This window comes from Psittacula echo (genome assembly GCF_963264785.1).
Source record: "Psittacula echo genome assembly, contig: SCAFFOLD_157, whole genome shotgun sequence".
NCBI classification, from domain to species: Eukaryota; Metazoa; Chordata; class Aves; order Psittaciformes; family Psittacidae; genus Psittacula; species Psittacula echo.
Genome location: NW_027664268.1, coordinates 29,612 through 50,112, shown reverse-complemented (window position 1 = coordinate 50,112; position 20,501 = coordinate 29,612). Strand labels below are relative to the sequence as shown.

Genomic DNA, 20,501 nt, shown 5'->3' with positions numbered 1-20,501 from the left:
TAGGGGGGAGCCTATAGGGGCTAGGGGGGACCTATAGGGCTATGGGGGGGGACCTATAGGGGCTGGGGGGGGGGACCTATGGGGGCTATGGGGGGACCTATAGGGGCTACGGGGGAGCCTATAGGGGCTGGGGGGGGGGACCTATAGGGGCTAGGGGGGAGCCATAGGGGCTACGGGAGCCCTATAGGGGCTGGGGGGGGGGGACACCTATGGGGGCTATGGGGGAGCCCTATAGGGGCTACGGGAGCCCTATAGGGGCTATGGGGGGGGACCTATGGGGGCTATGGGGGAGCCCTTATAGGGGCTATGGGGGGGAGCCTATAGGGGCTATGGGGGGGGACCTATAGGGGCTATGGGAGGGGACCTATATGGGGCTATGGGGGGACCTATAGGGGCTATGGGGGGGGACCTATGGGGGCTATGGGGGGGAGCCTATAGGGGCTAGGGGGGAGCCTATAGGGGCTAGGGGGGAGCCTATAGGGGCTATGGGGGGAGCCCTATAGGGACTAGGGGGGAGCCCTATAGCGGCTATTGGGGGCTATAGGTGCCTATGGGGGTCCCTATAGTGGCTGTGGGGACCTATAGCAGCTGTGGGGAGCATATACCCATATCCCCCCATATCCCCCTATAACCCCCCCATACCCCCCCATATCCCCCCCATACCCCCCCCATATCCCCCCATACCCCCCTATATCCCCCCCCATACCCCCTCTATACCCCCCCCATATCCCCCCCATATCCCCCCCCATACCCCCCCCCATACCCCCCCCATATCCCCCCTATATCCCCCCCATATCCCCCCCATACCCCCCCCATATCCCCCCTATATCCCCCCCATACCCCCCTATATCCCCCCCCATACCCCCCCCATATCCCCCATACCCCTCCATATCCCCCCCCATACCCCCCCCATATCCGCCCCATACCCCCCTCTATACCCCCCCCCATACCCCCCCCCCCCGTACCCCCCCCCGGCACTGACCCCCGGAAGCAGTGGGCGGCGCTGAGCGCCCAGCGCGCGCTGAGCAGGGTCCCCCCGCAGCGGTGCCGCCCCCGCAGCTGCAGGCTCACCTGCCACGGCCACGCCCCCGCCGCCGCGCCCGCCCCGCCCACCACGCGCCCGCGCGCCGCCGGCAGCCCGCACCGCGGCCCTGCGGGGGGGGGGGGGGTATGGGGGTTACATAGCGCTTATATAGGGGGGATATAGGGGGATATAGGGGTGATATAGGGGTTATATAGGGGTATATAGGGGTTATATAGGGGGATATGGGGGGGATATGGGGGTCATATAGGGGGGATATGGGGGTCATATAGGGGTTATATAGGGGAATATAGGAGTGATATAGGGGTTATATAGGAGTTATATAGGAATTATATAGGGGTATATAGGGGGATATAGGGGTTATATAGGGGGATATAGGAGTTATATAGGGGTGATATAGGGGTCATATAGGGGGATATAGGGGTTATATAGGGGGATATAGAGGTTAAAATGGGGTTTATATAGGGGGATATAGGGGTTATATAGGGGTTATATAGGGGGATGTAGAGGTTAAAATGGGGTTTATATAGGGGGATATAGGGGTCATATAGGGGATATAGGGGTTATATAGGGGTCATATAGAGGTTATATAGGGGGATATAGGGGTTATATAGGGGTACATGGGGTACATAGGGGGATATGGGCTATATAGGGGGATATAGAGCGATATAGGGGTACATGGGGTACATAGGGGGTATATGGGGGTATATGGGGTACATAGGGGGATATGGGGGATATGGGGGGATATGGGGGGATATAGGGTTATATGGGGTTACACAGGGTTATAGAGGGTTACATGGGGTTACATAGGGTTACATGGGGAGATATGGGGTTATATAGGGTTATATGGGGGTACATAGGGTTACATGGGGGATATGGGGTTACATAGAGGTATATGGGGGTACATGGGGTTATATGGGGGGATACGGGGTATAGAGGGTTACATAGGGTTGTATGGCGGGATATGGGGTTATTCGGGGTTATATACGGTTACATGGGGCATATAGGGTATATGGGGGGATATAGGCGTATATGGACGTTCTATGGGGGTATATAAGGGTATATGGGGGTATATGCCGGTATGTGCGGAGGTATAGCGTTATATGTATGTTATATGGGTGTATATAAGGTTTATATGGATATTATATGGGGGCATATAGGGTTAGGGACACATTATTTGGGGGTATATAGGGTTCTATGGGCCCAGCATCCCCTTGAGGTCAGGACCGTTGGAGCTGGGGTTGTGACATAGGAGGATGTGGGGATGTGGGGGAAGGGAGTTACCCCATAACCACCCCATAGCGACCCATAGCCACCCCATAAGCCACCCCATAGACACCCCATAGACACCCCATAGCCACCCCATAGACACCCATAAACACCCCATAGGACACCCCATAGCCACCCCATAGACACCCCATAGCCACCCCATAGACACCCCATAGACACCCCATAAACACCGCATAGCACCCCATAGTTAACCCCATAGCCACCCCATAGTTACCCCATAGACACCCCATAGTTACCCCATAGCCACCCCATTGTTACCACCATAGACACCCCATAGCCACCCCATAGTTACCCCATAGCCACCCCATAGTTACCCCATAGCTACCCCATAACCACCCCATAGTTACCCCATAGCCACCCCATAGTTACCCCATAACCACCCCATAGTTACCCCATAGCCACCCCAATAGTTACCCCATAGCCACCCCATAGTTACCCCATAACCACCCCATAGTTACCCCATAGCCACCCCATAGTTACCCCATAGTTACCCCATAACCACCCCATAGTTACCCCATAGCCACCCCATAGTTACCCCATAACCACCCCATAGTTACCCCATAGCCACCCCATAGTTACCCATAGACACCCCATAGTTACCCCATAGCCACCCCATAGTTACCCCATAGCCACCCCATTGCTACCCCATAGTTACCCCATAGCGACCCCATTGTTACCCCATAGCCACCCCATAGCCACCCCATAGACACCTATAGGGAACACGGGGGAAGTGAGTCACCCCATAGCCACCCCATAGGCACCCCATAGCCACCTATAGGGCAACATAGGGAAGTGAGTCACCCCATAACCACCCCATAGCCACCCCATAGACACCCCATAACCACCCCATAGCCCCCCATAGCCCCCAATGGGCCCCCCCTTACCTTCATCCTCCTCCTCAGCCGCACCACCTCCACCTGCGGGGGGGGGGGGGGGGCCGAAGGGGTGAAGCAGCTTTTGGGGTGCCCCCCCCCCGCCCTAGAGCCCCCATTGAGCCCCATTGAACCGGCCCGACCGGTTCTATGGGGCGCACCCGGACGCGGTTCCCCCCCCCCCCCCCCAGGGCAATGGGGGGGGGGGGGGCACTTGTGGGTCCCATGTGGGTCCCATGGGTGCCCCCCCCCCCCTTACCTGTGAGCAGCAGCAGCAGCCATAGGGCGGCGGCGGGGAGGCGGGGCCAGGCGGGACCGGCCATGGGGCAGCGCTGGGGGGGCAACGGCGGTTATGGGGGGCTATGGGTCCCTATGGGGTCCCTATGGGGTCCCTATGGGGTCCAGGGAGGTGTTCTCGGTGGGTCTCCATAGGTCCCGGCATGTCCCATATGGGTCCCTATAGGTCCCAGGATGTCCCATATGGGTCCGGGGGGGGGGTCTCTATGGGTTTCTATAGGTCCCTATGGGTCCCAGAATGTACTTATGGTCCCTATAGGTCCCAGGATGTCCCATATGGGTCCGGGGGGGGGTCTCTGTGGGTTTCTATAGGTCCCTATGGGTCTCAGAATGTACTTATGGGTCCCTATAGGTCCCAGGATGTCCCATATGGGTCCGGGGGGGGGTCTCTGTGGGTTTCTATAGGTCCCTATGGGTCCCAGAATGTACCTGTGGGTCCGGAGGGAGTCTCTGTGGGTCCCTATAGGTCGCTGTGGGTCCCTATAGGTCTCTATAGGTCTCCGTGTCCGCCCCGTCCCTCGTTCCCCTTTTAACCCCTCTGGCCCCGCCCGGCTCCCGTCCCCCGCCATGAACTACAGCCCCCAGCAACCCCCGCGGCAAGATCGGGTACCAGCCACCAACCGCCGGCCAATCAGAGCGGGCAAGGGCCGCGCGGGCAGCCAATAGGGAGGAGCGGACGGGGCGCTCCCAGGGCGGGCGGGCCAATGGGAGGGCGAGGGGCGGGGCTTGCCTCTGATGGGACACCCCCCCCCCCCCCCCCCGCCCGTTTAACCCCGAGGCGCTCAAAGCGCTTCGGGCGCGTTTGGGGCGGTTTGAGGCCGTTTCGGGCGTTCGGGGGCGTTTTTTCGGTTCTGGGGGGGGGGTCCGGGTACGTTTGGGGGCGTTTTCAGGGGTTCTTTAGGGGCGAAAAGGGGGGCTCTGGGGGGAGAGGGGGTCAAGAGCCCAGGGGCGCCCCATGGATGCCGTTAACCCCCCCCAGTGCCTCTTAGATCCACACTGAACCTCCCTAGACCCCCATAGAACCCCATTAACCCCCTTGGACCCCCATAGACCCCCATAGACCCCATTAACCCCCTTGGACCCCCATAGAACCCCATTAACCCCCATAGACACCCCATAGACCCCCACAGAACCCCATTAACCCCCTTGGACCCCCATAGAACCCCATTAACCCCCTTGGACCCCCACAGAACCCCATTAACCCCCTTGGACCCCCATAGACCCCCATAGAACCCCATTAACCCCCTTAGACCCCCATAGACACCCATAGACCCCCACAGAACCCATTAACCCCCTTGGACCCCCATAGACCCCCATAGAACCCCATTAACCCCCTTGGACCCCCATAGAACCCCATTAACCCCTTAGACCCCCATAGACACCCCATAGACCCCCATAGAACCCCATTAACCCCCTTGGACCCCCATAGACCCCCCATAGAACCCCATTAACCCCCTTAGACCCCCATAGACACCCCATAGACCCCCATAGAACCCCATTAACCCCCTTAGACCCCCATAGACACCCCATAGACCGCCATAGAACCCCATTAACCCCCTTGGACCCCCATAGACACCCCATAGAACCCCATTAACCCCCTTGGACCCCCATAGACCCCCATAGAACCCCATTAACCCCCTTAGACCCCCATAGACACCCCATAGACCCCCATAGAACCCCATTAACCCCTTGGACCCCCATAGACACCCCATAGACCCCCATAGAACCCCATTAACCCCCTTGGACCCCCATAGACACCCACAGAACCCCGTGAACCCCCCTTAGACCCCAACCGGTCCCATGACCCGGAGCCGGCCCCCCTCTGCCCGCGGCCGCCATCTTGCCCCCGTTCCCGCTACTGCGGCTGCGCGGAGCGGGATGGGCGGGGCCGTTGCCACGGAGACGCGGGCATGCGCCGGGTAAGCCACGCCCACCGCCCGCCAGGCCACGCCCCCTCCCCTCGTTGCCCAGGCGACGGGGGCGTGGCTCGCTCCCTCCTTCCCGCCCTCCCCTCCCCGCCCTCCTCCAACCAATCACCACCCCTCCTTCCGCCCACCCCGCGCGCTGATTGGCTAAGCCCTCCCTAAGCCCCGCCTCCCCGCCGGCGGCTCCGCTTCCCCTCAGCCCGCGGCCGCCATCTTGGCGGCGGGGAGGTGGCGGCGGCTCCGGTTGCGGCCTAGGCCCCGCTTGAAGCCTCGGCCTCGATTTGGGGCTCGGATTCCGCCTTCCCGGGGCTCCCCAGCGGCCACGACTGAAGGAGCCGCCTCGGGGAAGGCCGCGGCCCCCCCCCCCGGACCTGCAGCCGCCGGGGGGGGGGCGCCGGGACCCGCCGGAGCCGGACCGGGCTCAAGGAGCGGTGAGAAGGGGGGGGGGGGGGGGGGGGGGGGGATATGGGGCGGAAAGTGGGTCTGTGGGGCAGCCCCACAGAATCTATGGGTCCCGTAGGCCCCATGATGCCGTCCAGCCCCATTGATCCCAATGGCGCCGAGTTGTTCCTGAAGGAAGATCCGAGAAGCGCTTTGGGGACCTGCGCGAGATCGGGCACGGCAGCTTCGGGGCCGTCTACTACGTGAGTGCCCCATAGATGTGGGGGGCAGGACCCATAGGGGGGCCTTCGGGCCCCATAGATGAGCGTTCATGGGCTGTTTGGACCTATGGATGTGGGGCAGGGGCGTGTTGGGCCCCATAGATGTGGGGAACGGGGGTGTTGGGCCCCATAGATGTGGGGCAGGGGCGTGTTGGGCCCCATAGATGTGGGGAACGGGGGTGTTGGGCCCCATAGATGTGGGGCAGGGGCGTGTTGGGCCCCATAGATGTGGGGCAGGGACGTGTTGGGCCCCATAGATGTGGGGCACGGGGGTGTTGGGCCCATAGATGTGGGGAACGGGGGTGTTGGGCCCCATAGATGTGGGGGAACGGGGGTGTTGGGCCCCATAGATGTGGGGCAGGGGCGTGTTGGGCCCCATAGATGTGGGGCAGAGAGGGGTCAAGCCCCAGGGATGAGCTTTGGGACCCACGGATGCAGGGCAGGGGGTGCTGGGCCCCACATCCATGGCACCCAATGGCCCATATGGGCCCAGTGCCCCATAGATGTGGGGCAGGTGCCATCGTGCCCCATAGCTGTGGGGCCCAGCGTCCCCCTGGCCCGGCTCTATGGGGTTCAGCCCCCACCTGGCCCACATCTATAGGGCCCGTTGTCCCATATGGGCCCCGTGCCCCCCATCTGTGGGTCCTGCCCCCCATCTGTGGGGCGCTGTTGCAGGCCCGGACCTGCGCACGGCCGAGGTTGTGGCCATCAAGAAGATGAACTACAGCGGGAAACAGGCCAATGAGGTGAGGCCGAGGGGCGGAGCCTCCTGCCCCACAGCCCCCTCTGCCCCACAGCCTGCCCCATAGCCCCCTCTGCCCCATAGAAGTGGCTGGACATCGTCAAGGAGGTGTCTCTGCTGCGCCGCCTGCGCCACCCCAACACGGTCCAGTACCGGGGCTGCTTCCTCTGGGGCCGCACAGCCTGGGTGAGCCGCAGCCCACACATGTGGGGCTGGCCCCATAGATGGCCTTGGGGGTGGGGGGGGGTTAAGACCCAGAGGCGGGGTTTGGGGCCTCTGTGGCGGTGCCGGGGGGGGGGGTGTTTGGCCCCATAGACTGCGGTGGTTGCTCTTGAGACCCATAGATGTGGGGCTGGGTTGGACCCATAAGTGGTGGTTTCAGGGGGGGGTTGGACCCATAGATGTGGGGCAGGGCGATCCTGGGACCCATAGATGGCGATAGGGAGCTGTAAGTGGGGGTTGGGAGCCGTAGATGGGGTTATGGGGGGTGCTGGGACCCATAAGTGGGGGCTGGGGGGGGTTGGGGACCCCCAGATGTGGGGCAGGAGGGTGGTTGGGCCCCATAGGTGTGGCTCAGGTGTCACTTATGGGGTGCAAGCCCACAGCTGGCCCCTGGGGATCAGTTTATGGGGGGCAGGAGCTGCCCCATGGCCCCGCTTGTGGGGCAGAGCCTGACCCTGTGCCCACAGCTGGTGATGGAGCATTGTGTGGGCTCCGCCTCGGACCTGCTGGAGGGTGAGTGCAGCGCTATGGGGCAGGGCTATGGGGCAGCCCCAGAGCGACCCCCTGCCCCCCATCTCTGCCCCATAGAGCACCAGCAGCCGCTGCAGGAGCTGGAGATCGCGGCCATCGTCCATGGGGCGCTGCAGGGGCTGCGCTACCTGCACAAGCACAGCGTCATCCACAGGTCGGCCCCATAGCGGGACCCCCACAACCCAGCCCCATAGCGGGACCCCCAACCCAGCCCCATAGCGGGACCCCCTAAGCCAGACCCATAGCGAGACCCGTAACCCAGCCCCATAGCGGGACCCATAGCCCTGCCCCATAGCGGGACCCCCAACCCAGCCCCGTAGCGGGACCCATAGCTCTGCCCCATAGCAGGACCCCCATAACCCAGCCCATAGCGAGACCCGTAACCCAGCCCCATAGCGGGACGCATAACCCAGCCCCATAGCGGGACCCATAGCCCTGCCCCATAGCGGGACCCCCGTAACCCAGCCCCATAGCGGGACCCCCGTAACCCAGCCCCATAGCGGGGACCCGTAGCCCAGCCCCATAGCGAGACCCGTAACCCAGCCCCATAGCGGACCCATAGCCCTGCCCCATAGCGGGACCCCCGTAACCCAGCCCCATAGCGGGACCCATAGCCCAGCCCCATAGCGGGACCCCCGTAACCCAGCCCCATAGTGGGACCCCCAACCCAGCCCCATAGTGGGACACCCGTAACCCAGCCCCATAGTGGGACCCCCGTAACCCAGCCCCATAGCGGGACCCCCAACCCAGCCCCATAGCGGGACCCCTAACCCAGCCCATAGCGGGACCCCTAACCCAGCCCCATAGCGGGACCCATAGCCCTGCCCCATAGCGGGACCCCCAACCCAGCCCCATAGCGGGACCCATAGCCCTGCCCCACAGGGACGTGAAGGCCGGGAACATCCTCCTGACTGCACCGGGATTGGTCAAACTGGGCGACTTCGGCTCCGCCTCCACCTCGGCCCCAGCCAATTCCTTCGTGGGGACGCCATATTGGTAAGGGGGCTGCCCCATAGCGCGGCCCCATAGCGCGGCCCCACATCCTGCCCCATAGCGCTGCCCCATAGCGCGGCCCCACATCCTGCCCCATAGCGCTGCCCCATAGCGCGGCCCCATATCCTGCCCCATAGCGCTGCCCCATAGCGCGGCCCCACATCCTGCCCCATAGCGCGGCCCCACATCCTGCCCCATAGCGCTGCCCCATAGCGCGGCCCCACATCCTGCCCCATAGCGGGACCCATAGCGCGGCCCCACATCCTGCCCATAGCGCTGCCCCATAGCGCGGCCCCACATCCTGCCCCATAGCGCTGCCCCATAGCGCTGCCCATAGCGTTGCCCCACATCCTGCCCCATAGCGCTGCCCCACATCCTGCCCCATAGCGCTGCCCCATAGCGCGGCCCCACATCCTGCCCCATAGCGCGGCCCCACATCCTGCCCCATAGCGCGGCCCCATAGCGCTGCCCACATCCTGCCCCCTAGGATGGCACCGGAAGTGATCCTGGCCATGGACGAGGGGCTCTATGATGGCAAAGCCGATGTGTGGTCCCTGGGCATCACCTGCATTGAGCTGGGTATGGGGCACTTGTGGGGCTGGGGGGGGGGGGGGGGTGCTTGTGGGGCTGCCCCATAGCGCTGCCCCCCATCGCCCCCTAGCGGAGCGGAGGCCGCCGCTGTTCAACCTGAACGCGATGAGCGCCCTGTACCGCATCGCACAGGAGCCGGCGCCCGCGCTGCAGCCCCGGCACTGGTGAGGCCGTGGGGCTGCCCCATGGATTCTGTGGGGTGACCCAGAGGGGGTGTGGGGCTGCCCCATAGATTCTGTGGGTTGACCCATAGGGGACGTGGGGCCGCCCCATAGATTGTGTGGGGTGACCCATAGGGGGTGTGGGGCTGCCCCATAGATTCTGTGGGGAGACCCATAGGGGGTGTGGGGCTGCTCGATAGATTCTGTGGGTTGACCCATAGGGGATGTGGGGCCGCCCCATAGATTGTGTGGGTTGACCCATAGGGGACGTGGGGCCGCCCCATGGATTCTGTGGGGTGACCCAGAGGGGGTGTGGGGCTGCCCCATAGATTCTATGGGGAGACCCATAGGGGGTGTGGGGCTGCCCGATAGATTCTGTGGGTTGACCCATAGGGGACGTGGGGCCGCCCCATAGATTGTGTGGGTTGACCCATAGGGGACGTGGGGCCGCCCCATAGATTGTGTGGGGTGACCCATAGGGGGTGTGGGGCTGCCCCATAGATTCTGTGGGGAGACCCATAGGGGGTGTGGGGCTGCCCGATAGATTCTGTGGGTTGACCCATAGGGGACATGGGGCCGCCCCATAGATTGTGTGGGTTGACCCATAGGGGACGTGGGCCGCCCCATAGATTGTGTGGGTTGACCCATAGGGGACGTGGGGCCGCCCCATAGATTCTGTGGGGTGACCCATAGGGGGTGTGGGGCTGCCCCATAGATTCTGTGGGGAGACCCATAGGGGACGTGGGCCGCCCCATAGATTCTGTGGGGTGACCCAGAGGGGGTGTGGGGCCGCCCCATAGATTCTGTGGGGTGACCCAGAGGGGGTGTGGGGCTGCCCCATAGATTCTGTGGGGTGACCCAGAGGGGGTGTGGGGCCGCCCCATAGATTCTGTGGGGTGACCCAGAGGGGGTGTGGGGCCGCCCCATAGATTCTGTGGGGTGACCCAGAGGGGACGTGGGGCTGCCCCATAGCATCCATGGGGCTGCCCCACAGACGCCGCGTCCCCCCCATAGGTCGGACTCGTTCCGCTCCTTCGTCTCCTCCTGCCTGCAGAAGGCGCCATTGGCCCGGCCCAGCTCTGACGTCATCAGCCAGGTGGTGACATCACAAGGGGGGGGGGGGGGGGGGCGGGGCTCAGAGGGGGCGTGGCCTCGAGGGGCGTGTCCTGACGTGGCCCCGCCCCCAGCACGGGTTCCTGACCCGGGCGCTGCCCCCATGGGTGCTGCCGGAGCTGCTGCGGCGCTGCCGGGAGCCGGCGCGGAGACAGGTCCGTGACAGCGCCCTATGGAACCCTATGGAACCCTATGGGACCCTATGGAACCCTATGGGCCCCTATGGGCTCCTATGGAACCCTATGGGCCCCTATGGGCTCCTATGGGCTCCTATGGGACCCTATGGGACCCTATGGGCTCCTATGGGGCTCCTATGGGACCCTATGGGACCCTATGGGCTCCTATGGGACCCTATGGAACCCTATGGGACCCTATGGGCCCCTGTGGAACCCTATGGGCCCCTATGGGCTCCTATGGGACCCTATGGGCTCTTATGGGACCCTTTGGGCTCCTATGGAACCCTATGGGCCCCTATGGAACCCTATGGGACCCTATGGGCCCCTATGGAACCCTATGGGACCCTATGGAACCCTATGGGCTCCTATGGGACCCTATGGAACCCTATGGGACCCTTTGGGCTCCTATGGGACCCTATGGAACCCTATGGGCTCCTATGGGCCCCTGTGGGACCCTATGGGCTCCTATGGGACCCTATGGAACCCTATGGAACCCTATGGGCTCCTATGGGACCCTATGGAACCCTATGGGCCCCTATGGAACCCTATGGGACCCTATGGGCTCTATGGGCTCCTATGGAACCCTATGGGTCCCTATGGAACCCTATGGGCTCTATGGAACCCTATGGGCTCTATGGGACCCTATGGGCTCTATGGGACCCTATGGAACCCTATGGGCCCCTGTGCGACCCTATGGAACCCTATGGGCTCCTATGGGAGCCTTTGGGCCCCTATGGGACCCTATGGGCACTCCGAGCACCCCACAGCACCCAGTGTGTGCTCTGCAGGCCCTAGAGCCCAGCAGCAGCTCCAGCTCCAGCCTGGACCAGGACGAGGACGAGGACGAGGAGGAGGAGGAAGAAGAAGGTTCCCCATTGGCCGAGCAGGACACAGGCTCCTCCCCCAGCTCCATTGCCACCAATCGGCTGTGAGTTGAGGAGCCAATGGGACGGCGCCACGATGGGGAGGTCCCCCGGCCCCATAGACCCCCATAGATCCGGGCCTCTCCCTCCGCCTCCAGCAGCATTCCAGAGGCCGGGAATGGCGGCAGCAGGAGCAGAACCGGGACTCCAACCAGTGCCACCAGTGCAACCAGTGCCACCAGTGCCACCAGTGCCACCAGTGCGAGCAGCGCCCCAAGGACCACGGCCCCCCCTTCACCCCCTCCCCTTTCCTCACCCCCTCCCCTTCCCCTCCTCCGAAGCCCTCCCCTGGCCCCTCCCACCCTCTAAGCCCCTCCCACTCTTTAAGCTCCACCCCTCCTCAAGCCCCTCCCCTTCCAATGGCTCCACCCCCTCCCACGGCCTCACCCCCCCTTTAAGCCCTCCCACTCCATTGGCTCCTCCACCCCCATTGGCCCCTCCACCCCTTTAAGCCCCGCCCCCTCCATTGGCCCCTCCCCTTCCAATGGCCCCGCCCCCTCCGCCAGCCTCACCCCCCTTTAAGCCCTTCCCATTCCATTGGCTCCTCCCCATCGTTAAGCCCCTCCCACCCCATTGGCCCCTCCACCCCCAGTGGCTGCTCCCCCCCTTTAGGCCCCGCCCCCTCTACTGGCTCCTCCCCCTCTCTAAGCCCCTCCCCTCGCCCTCCCTCCCCCCTCCCCTTTCCCCCCTCCCTCCTCTTCCTCCTCCTCCTCCCCCCCCTCCTCCTCCTCCTCCTCCCCCGCCTTCCCTTCCCCCTCCCTCCATGGGGGGGGGGCTCCAACTCCTCCTCCTCCTCCTGGCTCCCCCCCTCCCTCCTCACCTCCGCCTTCACCCTGGCCTTGACCTTGGCCCTGCCCCCCCTCCTGCTCCGCTTCGGCCCCGTTTGGCCCCAGTTCGGGGTCCCCCCCCCCCTCCACGTCCCGGTCTTGGTCTTGGCCGCCCAGCTCTGGCTCTCGCGTGGCTCTTCCTCCCCCTTTACCTTCTGGGGGTGCTGGGGAGGGGGCGGGGCCTGACGGCGGGGGCGGGGCTTCGGCGGCTGTGGCTGCGCGCGGCGCTGGGCTGCCGCCGCCGCTCTTCTCGCTGCTCTTCCGCTGGGGGTGGTGTCCGAGCGCCGCCTCTTCCGCCTCTTCCCGCGCGCGCGCCGCCCCGCCGCCCGCTCCCGCCTGCCCGTTTCCCGCGCCCGCCGCGGCCACGCCCCCCGGCCCCGAGACGCGGCCCCCGGCCCCAAGACACGCCCCCTGCGCCTCCTGGCCCAATGGGCCGCCAGGGTGGGCCGGGCGGTGGCCGGGGGCGGGGTCAAGGCCGCGGGCGCGGCCTCCCATAGGCCCAGCCGCATCCCCAGGCCACGCCCACAGGGGAGGAGGGGCGGGGCCCGCGCAGCCGAGGGCGGGGCGGTGATGGGGGGGGGGGTGGGAGGGACCATTAGAGGCACTACAAAGGGGGGGGACCCCCCCCGCATAACGGGGCCCAATGGGACCTGGGACCCCCCCCCATTGGTGATGAGGGGACCTCATAGGGACCTGGGACCCCCCCATTGATATTGGGGACCCCCCCCATTGGACTTGGGGTGACCCCCACACCCCCCCCCCCCCACGGACCCATATCCGGTCCGGGGCTTTTGACCCCCCCCGGTGACTTTGGGCTCTCCCAGTGGGGTTCAGGGACCCCCCCCCGAGCCTTTTTGGGGTCATTTCCCGTCCATTTGGGACCTTGGGGGGGCTCTTTTGGGGCCTTTGCTCCCTTTTTCATCATCGGGGGGCGTTTGTGCTCCTTTCCCATCGCCTTTGGGGGGGGGTTTGGGTCATTTTGGGGGGGTTTTGGGTCATTTTGGGGGGGTTTTGGGTCATTTTGGGGGGGTTTCGTTGCTTTTGCCTTGAATTAACTTTTTGCCTTGAATTAACTTTATTTTCATGGTGTTTATTTAAAAAATACAGAAAACGAACACGACAAACGTCCAAAAACCCGATTTTGCCTCTTTTTTTAGTGCCTGGGGGGGGGGGGGTGGGCGGGGTGCTGACGTCACTTCATGCGTGCTGACGTCATGGGGGGGGCACCCAATGGGTGCTCAGCGACGTCCTGGGCCTTCATCGTTAGGGACCAGTGTTAATGGCAGCCCTCGTTAAGCGCCGGGGGTGGGACAGGAGGGTAAATGAGCCCCTTCATTAATCAATTAACCCCCTCATTAATCAATTAACCCCCTCATTAATCAATTAACCCCTTCATTAATCAATTAACCCCTCATTTAATCAATTAACCCCCTCATTAATCAATTAACCCCCTCATTAATCAATTAACCCCTCATTAATCAATTAACCCCCTCATTAATCAATTAACCCCTCATTAATCAATTAACCCCTTCATTAATCAATTAACCCCTCATTAATCAATTAACCCCCTCATTAATCAATTAACCCCCTCATTAATCAATTAACCCCTCATTAATCAATTAACCCCCTCATTAATCAATTAACCCCTTCATTAATCAATTAACCCCCTCATTAATCAATTAACCCCCTCATTAATCAATTAACCCCCTCATTAATCAATTAACCCCTCATTAATCAATTAACCCCCTCATTAATCAATTAACCCCCTCATTAATCAATTAACCCCCTCATTAATCAATTAACCCCTCATTAATCAATTAACCCCTCATTAATCAATTAACCCCCTCATTAATCAATTAACCCCCTCATTAATCAATTAACCCCTCATTAATCAATTAACCCCCTCATTAATCAATTAACCCCTTCATTAATCAATTAACCCCCTCATTAATCAATTAACCCCCTCATTAATCAATTAACCCCTCATTAATCAATTAACCCCCTCATTAATCAATTAACCCCTCATTAATCAATTAACCCCTTCATTAATCAATTAACCCCTCATTAATCAATTAACCCCCTCATTAATCAATTAACCCCCTCATTAATCAATTAACCCCTCATTAATCAATTAACCCCCTCATTAATCAATTAACCCCTCATTAATCAATTAACCCCTTCATTAATCAATTAACCCCTCATTAATCAATTAACCCCCTCATTAATCAATTAACCCCCTCATTAATCAATTAACCCCTTCATTAATCAATTAACCCCCTCATTAATCAATTAACCCCCTCATTAATCAATTAACCCCTCATTAATCAATTAACCCCTTCATTAATCAATTAACCCCTTATTAATCAATTAACCCCCTCATTAATCAATTAACCCCCTCATTAATCAATTAACCCCCTCATTAATCAATTAACCCCTCATTAATCAATTAACCCCCTCATTAATCAATTAACCCCTTCATTAATCAATTAACCCCCTCATTAATCAATTAACCCCCTCATTAATCAATTAACCCCTTCATTAATCAATTAACCCCCTCATTAATCAATTAACCCCTCATTAATCAATTAACCCCTTCATTAATCAATTAACCCCTCATTAATCAATTAACCCCTTCATTAATCAATTAACCCCTTCATTAATCAATCAATCGCGTTAATCAATAGCGAAGCGCCGCGTCGCCATGGCAACGCCGCTCGGCCCGGAACCGGAACCCCCTCATCTCCTCACCGCCGCTCCGCCATTGGCCCATCCCCATCGCCTTGCTCCGCGCTGATTGGTCCTCGCCCGCTTTCCCCCCTCTGATTGGCTGCAAGAGGGGAGGGGCGGGACCAAGCGCCGCTTCCTCCCGCTCGCTCTTAAAGGCGCCGCGCGATGGCGGGCGGCGACAACGTCTTCCTCTTCGTGCCCAACGTTATCGGTGAGCGTTTAAACGGGCGTTTGGAGGGGGGGGAAACGGGAGCGTTCGGGAGCGTGTGTGTGTGGGGGGGGGTAACACCCGGTCCCCTCCGTAGGGTACATCCGGATCGCCTTGGCCGCCGCTTCCTTCTACCTGATGCCGACGCAGCCGGGCCCGGCCGCGGCCTGCTACGGCCTCAGCGGCCTCCTGGACGCCGTGGACGGGCACGCGGCGCGCGCGCTGGGGCAGGGTGGGCGGGGCTTAGGGGCGGGGTGGGCGGGGCTTGGGGGGGGTGGGCGGGTCCATGCCCCACATGGGAGTGTTCTGCCCCATAGCGCCTGCCAGCCCCAGAGCTCCCCCTATGGGTCCTGCCCCCCACAAGTGCCCCTCTCCCTGCTGCCTTGGGGGTCCAGCCCCTGTCATTGCCCCATAGAGGGGATGCCCTGCCCCATAGAGGGCTTTCCCTGCCCCACAGAGGGGATGCCCTGCCCCATAGATGGATTTCCCTGCCCCATAGATGGCTTTCACTGCCACATAGAGGGCTTTCCCTGCCCCATAGGGGGTTTCCCTGCCCCATAGAGGGCTTTCCCTGCCCCACAGAGGGGGATTCCCTACCCCATAGGAGGTTTCCCTGCCCCATAGGTGGTTTCCCTGCCCCATAGGGGCTTTCCCTGCCCCATAGAGCGGTTTCCTTGCCCCATAGAGGGCTTTCCCTACCCCATAGGAGGTTTCCCTGCCCCATAGGCGGTTTCCCTGCCCCATAGAGGGCTTTCCCTGCCCCATAGAGCGGTTTCCCTGCCCCATAGAGGGCTTTCCCTACCCCATAGGAGGTTTCCCTGCCCCATAGGCGGTTTCCCTGCCCCATAGGGGCTTTCCCTGCCCCATAGGGGCTTTCCCTGCCCCATAGGCGGTTTCCCTGCCCCATAGGGGCTTTCCCTGCCCCATAGAGTGGTTTCCCTGCCCCATAGGCGGTTTCCCTGCCCCATAGGGGCTTTCCCTGCCCCATAGAGGGGCTTCCCCGCCCCACAGCGCCCCAAGGCGTGGCTCCCCGCAGGCTCGCGGCTCGGGGCCATGCTGGACATGCTCACGGACCGGCTCTCCTCCATGGGGCTGCTGCTCAACCTGGCCCTGCTCTACCCGGCCGCTGCCCCCCTCTTCCAGCTCAGCATGGCCCTGGACGTGGCCAGCCATTGGCTGCACATGCACTGGTGGGCGGGGCTTGAAGGGTGGGCGGGGCTTAAAGGGGAGGGAGGGGCTTAAAGGGGAGGGAGGGGCTTAAAGGGAGGGAGGGGCTTAAAGGGAGGGAGGGGCTTGAAGGGGAGGGAGGGGCTTAAAGGGTGGGAGGGGCTTAAAGGGAGGGAGGGGCTTAAAGGGAGGGAGGGGCTTGAAGGGGAGGGAGGGGCTTAAAGGGTGGGAGGGGCTTAAAGGGGAGGGAGGGGCTTAAAGGGGAGGGAGGGGCTTAAAGGGAGGGAGGGGCTTAAAGGGGAGGGAGGGGCTTAAAGGGAGGGAGGGGCTTAAGGGGGCGTTGCTCCAGCAGGGGGCGGTGCTTGCTCCTTAGGGGGCGGGGCTCGCTGGCGCGCGCAGCCAATGAGGCGCAGGGGGTGGGGTGGGCGTGTCCCGCGCTGACCCCGCCCCCTCCGGCAGCACCACCCTGGAGGGGGGGCGGAGCCACAAGGCGGTGGGGGGGGCGGCGCACCCCGTGCTGCAGCTGTACTACAGGTCCAGGGTGAGGGGAGGGGCGGGGCCTGGAGGGGAGGGGCTGAAGGGGGGGGGGCTTATGGGGTGGGAGGGGCTTAAAGGGAGGGAGGGGCTTAAAGGGAGGGAGGGGCTTAAAGGGGTGTGAGGGGCTTAAAGGGAGGGAGGGGCTTAAAGGGGTGTGAGGGGCTTAAAGGGAGGGGGGCTTAAAGGGAGGGAGGGGCTTAAAGGGAGGGGGGGCTGAAAGGGAGGGAGGGGCTTAAAGGGAGGGAGGGGCTTAAAGGGGAGGGAGGGGCTTAAAGGGAGGGAGGGGCTTAAAGGGGAGGGAGGGGCTCAAAGGGAGGGAGGGGCTTAAAGGGAGGGAGGGGCTTAAAGGGTGGGAGGGGCTTAAAGGGAGGGAGGGGCTTAAAGGGGAGGGAGGGGCTTAAAGGGGAGGGAGGGGCTTAAAGGGGAGGGAGGGGCTCAAAGGGAGGGAGGGGCTTAAAGGGAGGGAGGGGCTTAAAGGGAGGGGGGCTTAAAGGGAGGGAGGGGCTTAAAGGGTGGGCGGGGCTTAAAGGGAGGGAGGGGCTTAAAGGGGAGGGAGGGGCTTAAAGGGAGGGAGGGGCTTAAAGGGGAGGGAGGGGCTTAAAGGGGAGGGAGGGGCTTAAAGGGGAGGGAGGGGCTTAAAGGGAGGGAGGGGCTTAAAGGGGAGGGAGGGGCTTGAAGGGGAGGGAGGGGTTTCAAGGGGAGGGAGGGGCTTAAAGGGGAGGGAGGGGCTTAAAGGGTGGGAGGGGCTTAAAGGGGAGGGAGGGGCTTAAAGGGTGGGAGGGGCTTAAAGGGGAGGGAGGGGCTTGAAGGGGAGGGAGGGGTTTCAAGGGGCCCCCTTGCTCGCCATTGCCCCCCGCTGTGTCCCCGTCCCCCCCCAGGCGCTGCTGTTCCTGCTCTGCGCCGGCAATGAGGGCTTCTATGGGTGCCTTTACCTGGTGCACTTCGGGGAGGGGCCGCCCGGTGAGCCCGGCTGTGGGCATGGACGGGGGGGTCCCGGGGCTAAACTGGGGGTCTGCACCGCTCCATACTGGTCTATGGGGCGTCTAGACCGGTCTATACCGGTCCATAGTGGTCTATGGGGGGTCTAGACCGGTCCATAGTGGTCTATGGGGGGTCTATACTGGTCTAGACCGGTCCATAGTGGTCTATGGGGGGTCTAGACCGGTCCATAGTGGTCTATGGGGGGTCTATATTGGTCTAGACCGGTCCATAGTGGTCTATGGGGGGTCTACACTGGTCTGTGGGGGTCTCAGGGGGTCCCTGACGTTGCCCTTTGCCCCCTGCAGTGGTGCCGGGGGCCCGGGGCTGTTCCGGGCCGGGCTCTGGCTCGGGGCCCCCTTGGCCGCGCTGAAAGGGGCCCTGAACCTGGTGCAGCTCCTGGGGGCGGCGCGGAGGCTGGCGGCGATCGACCGGGCCGAGCGCGCCAAGGGGCGCTGAGAGCGGCGCCGGGCCCCAGAGCCCCGGAGACGGGCGGAAACCGCCGGGAAACGGGCAAAAACCCTCAGAAACGGGCAAAACCCCCCCAGAAACGGGCAAAAACCCCCCAGAAACGGGCAAAAACCCCCCAGAAACGGGCAAAAACCCCCAGAAACTGGCAAAAACCCCCAGAAACGGGCAAAAACCCCAAGAAACTGGCAAAAACCCTCAGAAACGGGCAAAAACCCCCCAGAAACGGGCAAAACCCCCCCAGAAACGGGCAAAAACCCCCCAGAAACGGGCAAAAACCCCGCCAAAACTGGCAAAAACCCCCCAGAAACGGGCAAAAACCCCCAGAAACGGGCAAAAACCCCGCCGAAACTGGCAAAAACCCCCACAAACGGGCAAAAAACCCCCCGAAACGGGCAAAAAACCCCAGAAACGGGCAAAAACCCCCCAGAAACGGGCAAAAAACCCCCCGAAACGGGCAAAAACCCCCCAGAAACGGGCAAAAACTCCCCAGAAACGGGCAAAAAACCCCAGAAACGGGCAAAACCCCCCCAGAAACGGGCAAAAACCCCCCAGAAACGGGCAAAAACCCCCCAGAAACGGGCAAAAAACCCCAGAAACGGGCAAAAAACCCCAGAAACGGGCAAAAACCCCCCGAAACGGGCAAAAAACCCCAGAAACGGGCAAAAACCCCCCAGAAACGGGCAAAAAACCCCCCGAAACGGGCAAAAACCCCCCAGAAGCGGGCAAAAACCCCCAGAAACGGGCAAAAAACCCCCCGAAACGGGCAAAAACCCCGCCGAAACGGGCAAAAACCCTCAGAAACGGGCAAAAACCCCCCAGAAACGGGCAAAAAACCCCAGAAACGGGCAAAAACCCCCCAGAAACGGGCAAAAAACCCCCCGAAACGGGCAAAAACCCCCCAGAAACGGGCAAAAACCCCCCAGAAACGGGCAAAACCCCCCGAAACGGGCAAAAACCCCCCAAAACGGGCAAAACCCCCCCAGAAACGGGCAAAAACCCCCCAGAAACACCAAAAAAGGCCCCAAAGCACCCCCAGCCCCTTTCAACACCCCCCCCCCCCGCGCCCCGCTCCATGGACTCAAACCCCCTCAGGGACCCCAAACCCCGCCTTGGACCCCCCCCATTAAAGTGGTGCTGCCCATGTCCGGTGCCTGAGTGGGGGCAATGGGGGGGCAATGGGGGGGGGAATGGGGGGGCAATGGGGGGGCAATGGGGGGGCAATGGGGGGGGCAATGGGGGGTAATGGGGGGGCAATGGAGGGGTAATGGGGGGGCAAGGGGGGGGCAATGGGGGGGCAATGGGGGGTAATGGGGGGGCAATGGGGGGGGCAATGGGGGGGTAATGGGGGGGGCAATGGGGGGCAATGGGGGGGCAATGGTGTCCCCCCGACCCCATAGACCCCATAGATCCGCCACTGCTCACTGCTCAGCCAATCAACACGCGCGTTTAGTATGACGTCACGCCACCCGGGGGGGGGGCGCTGTGTGCCAGCAGCAGGGGGCGCTCTTTGGGGGTGCTCCAGCAGGGGGCGCTCTTTGGGGGTGCTCCAGCAGCAGGGGGCGCTGTTCGGGGGTGCTCCAGCAGGGGGCGCTGTTTGGGGGTGCTCCAGCAGCAGGGGGCGCTGTTCGGCGGTGCCCCAGCAGGGGGCGCTCTTTGGGGGTGCCAGCAGCAGGGGGCGCTGTTTGGGGGTGCTCCAGCAGCAGGGGGCGCTCTTTGGGGGTGCTCCAGCAGGGGGCGCTGTTTGGGGGTGCTCCAGCAGCAGGGGGCGGTGTTTGGGGGTGCTCCAGCAGGGGGCGCTCTTTGGGGGTGCCAGCAGCAGGGGGCGCTCTTTGGGGGTGCCAGCAGCAGGGGGCGCTCTTTGGGGGTGCTCCAGCAGCAGGGGGCGCTCTTTGGGGGTGCCAACAGCAGGGGGCGCTCTTTGGGGGTGCTCCAGCAGGGGGCGCTCTTTGGGGGTGCCCCAGCAGGGGGCGCTGTTTGGGGGTGCTCCAGCAGCAGGGGGCGCTCTTTGGGGGTGCTCCAGCAGGGGGCGCTGTTTGGGGGTGCTCC

The 20,501-nt window shown here is 62.4% G+C and overlaps 3 protein-coding genes across 7 annotated transcripts; 2 read left to right on the top strand and 1 right to left on the bottom strand.

Annotated features, from left to right (window-relative positions):
• Positions 1 to 993: 993 nt before the first annotated feature.
• Positions 994 to 4,502, bottom strand: LOC308232533 (uncharacterized protein). The gene is made up of 4 exons (XM_080639744.1): positions 3,931 to 4,502; positions 3,464 to 3,536; positions 3,217 to 3,249; positions 994 to 1,151 (listed from the first exon to the last, which is right to left on the bottom strand). Exons 1-4 carry the CDS (start codon positions 4,068 to 4,070, stop codon positions 1,068 to 1,070), a joined length of 330 nt encoding a protein of 109 aa, XP_080495870.1. The 5' UTR covers positions 4,071 to 4,502; the 3' UTR covers positions 994 to 1,067.
• Positions 4,503 to 6,382: 1,880 nt separating this feature from the next.
• Positions 6,383 to 11,869, top strand: LOC308232532 (serine/threonine-protein kinase TAO2-like). Of its 5 annotated transcripts, none has more exons than XM_080639739.1 (11): positions 6,383 to 6,834; positions 6,915 to 7,016; positions 7,520 to 7,565; positions 7,641 to 7,737; positions 8,466 to 8,579; positions 9,064 to 9,155; positions 9,238 to 9,331; positions 10,343 to 10,424; positions 10,516 to 10,596; positions 11,406 to 11,545; positions 11,642 to 11,869. In XM_080639739.1, exons 1-11 carry the CDS (start codon positions 6,655 to 6,657, stop codon positions 11,847 to 11,849), a joined length of 1,236 nt encoding a protein of 411 aa, XP_080495865.1. In that variant the 5' UTR covers positions 6,383 to 6,654; the 3' UTR covers positions 11,850 to 11,869. The 5 variants fall into 5 exon arrangements, with proteins under 5 accessions (XP_080495865.1, XP_080495866.1, XP_080495867.1 ...); XM_080639743.1 differs by having other exon boundaries at positions 6,486 to 6,834; positions 11,406 to 11,549; positions 11,642 to 11,758; XM_080639740.1 differs by lacking the exon at positions 7,520 to 7,565 and having other exon boundaries at positions 6,485 to 6,834; positions 8,453 to 8,579.
• Positions 11,870 to 15,234: 3,365 nt separating this feature from the next.
• Positions 15,235 to 18,445, top strand: CDIPT (CDP-diacylglycerol--inositol 3-phosphatidyltransferase). The gene is made up of 6 exons (XM_080639747.1): positions 15,235 to 15,305; positions 15,400 to 15,534; positions 16,339 to 16,492; positions 16,929 to 17,010; positions 17,885 to 18,057; positions 18,095 to 18,445. Exons 1-6 carry the CDS (start codon positions 15,260 to 15,262, stop codon positions 18,441 to 18,443), a joined length of 939 nt encoding a protein of 312 aa, XP_080495873.1. The 5' UTR covers positions 15,235 to 15,259; the 3' UTR covers positions 18,444 to 18,445.
• Positions 18,446 to 20,501: the final 2,056 nt, after the last annotated feature.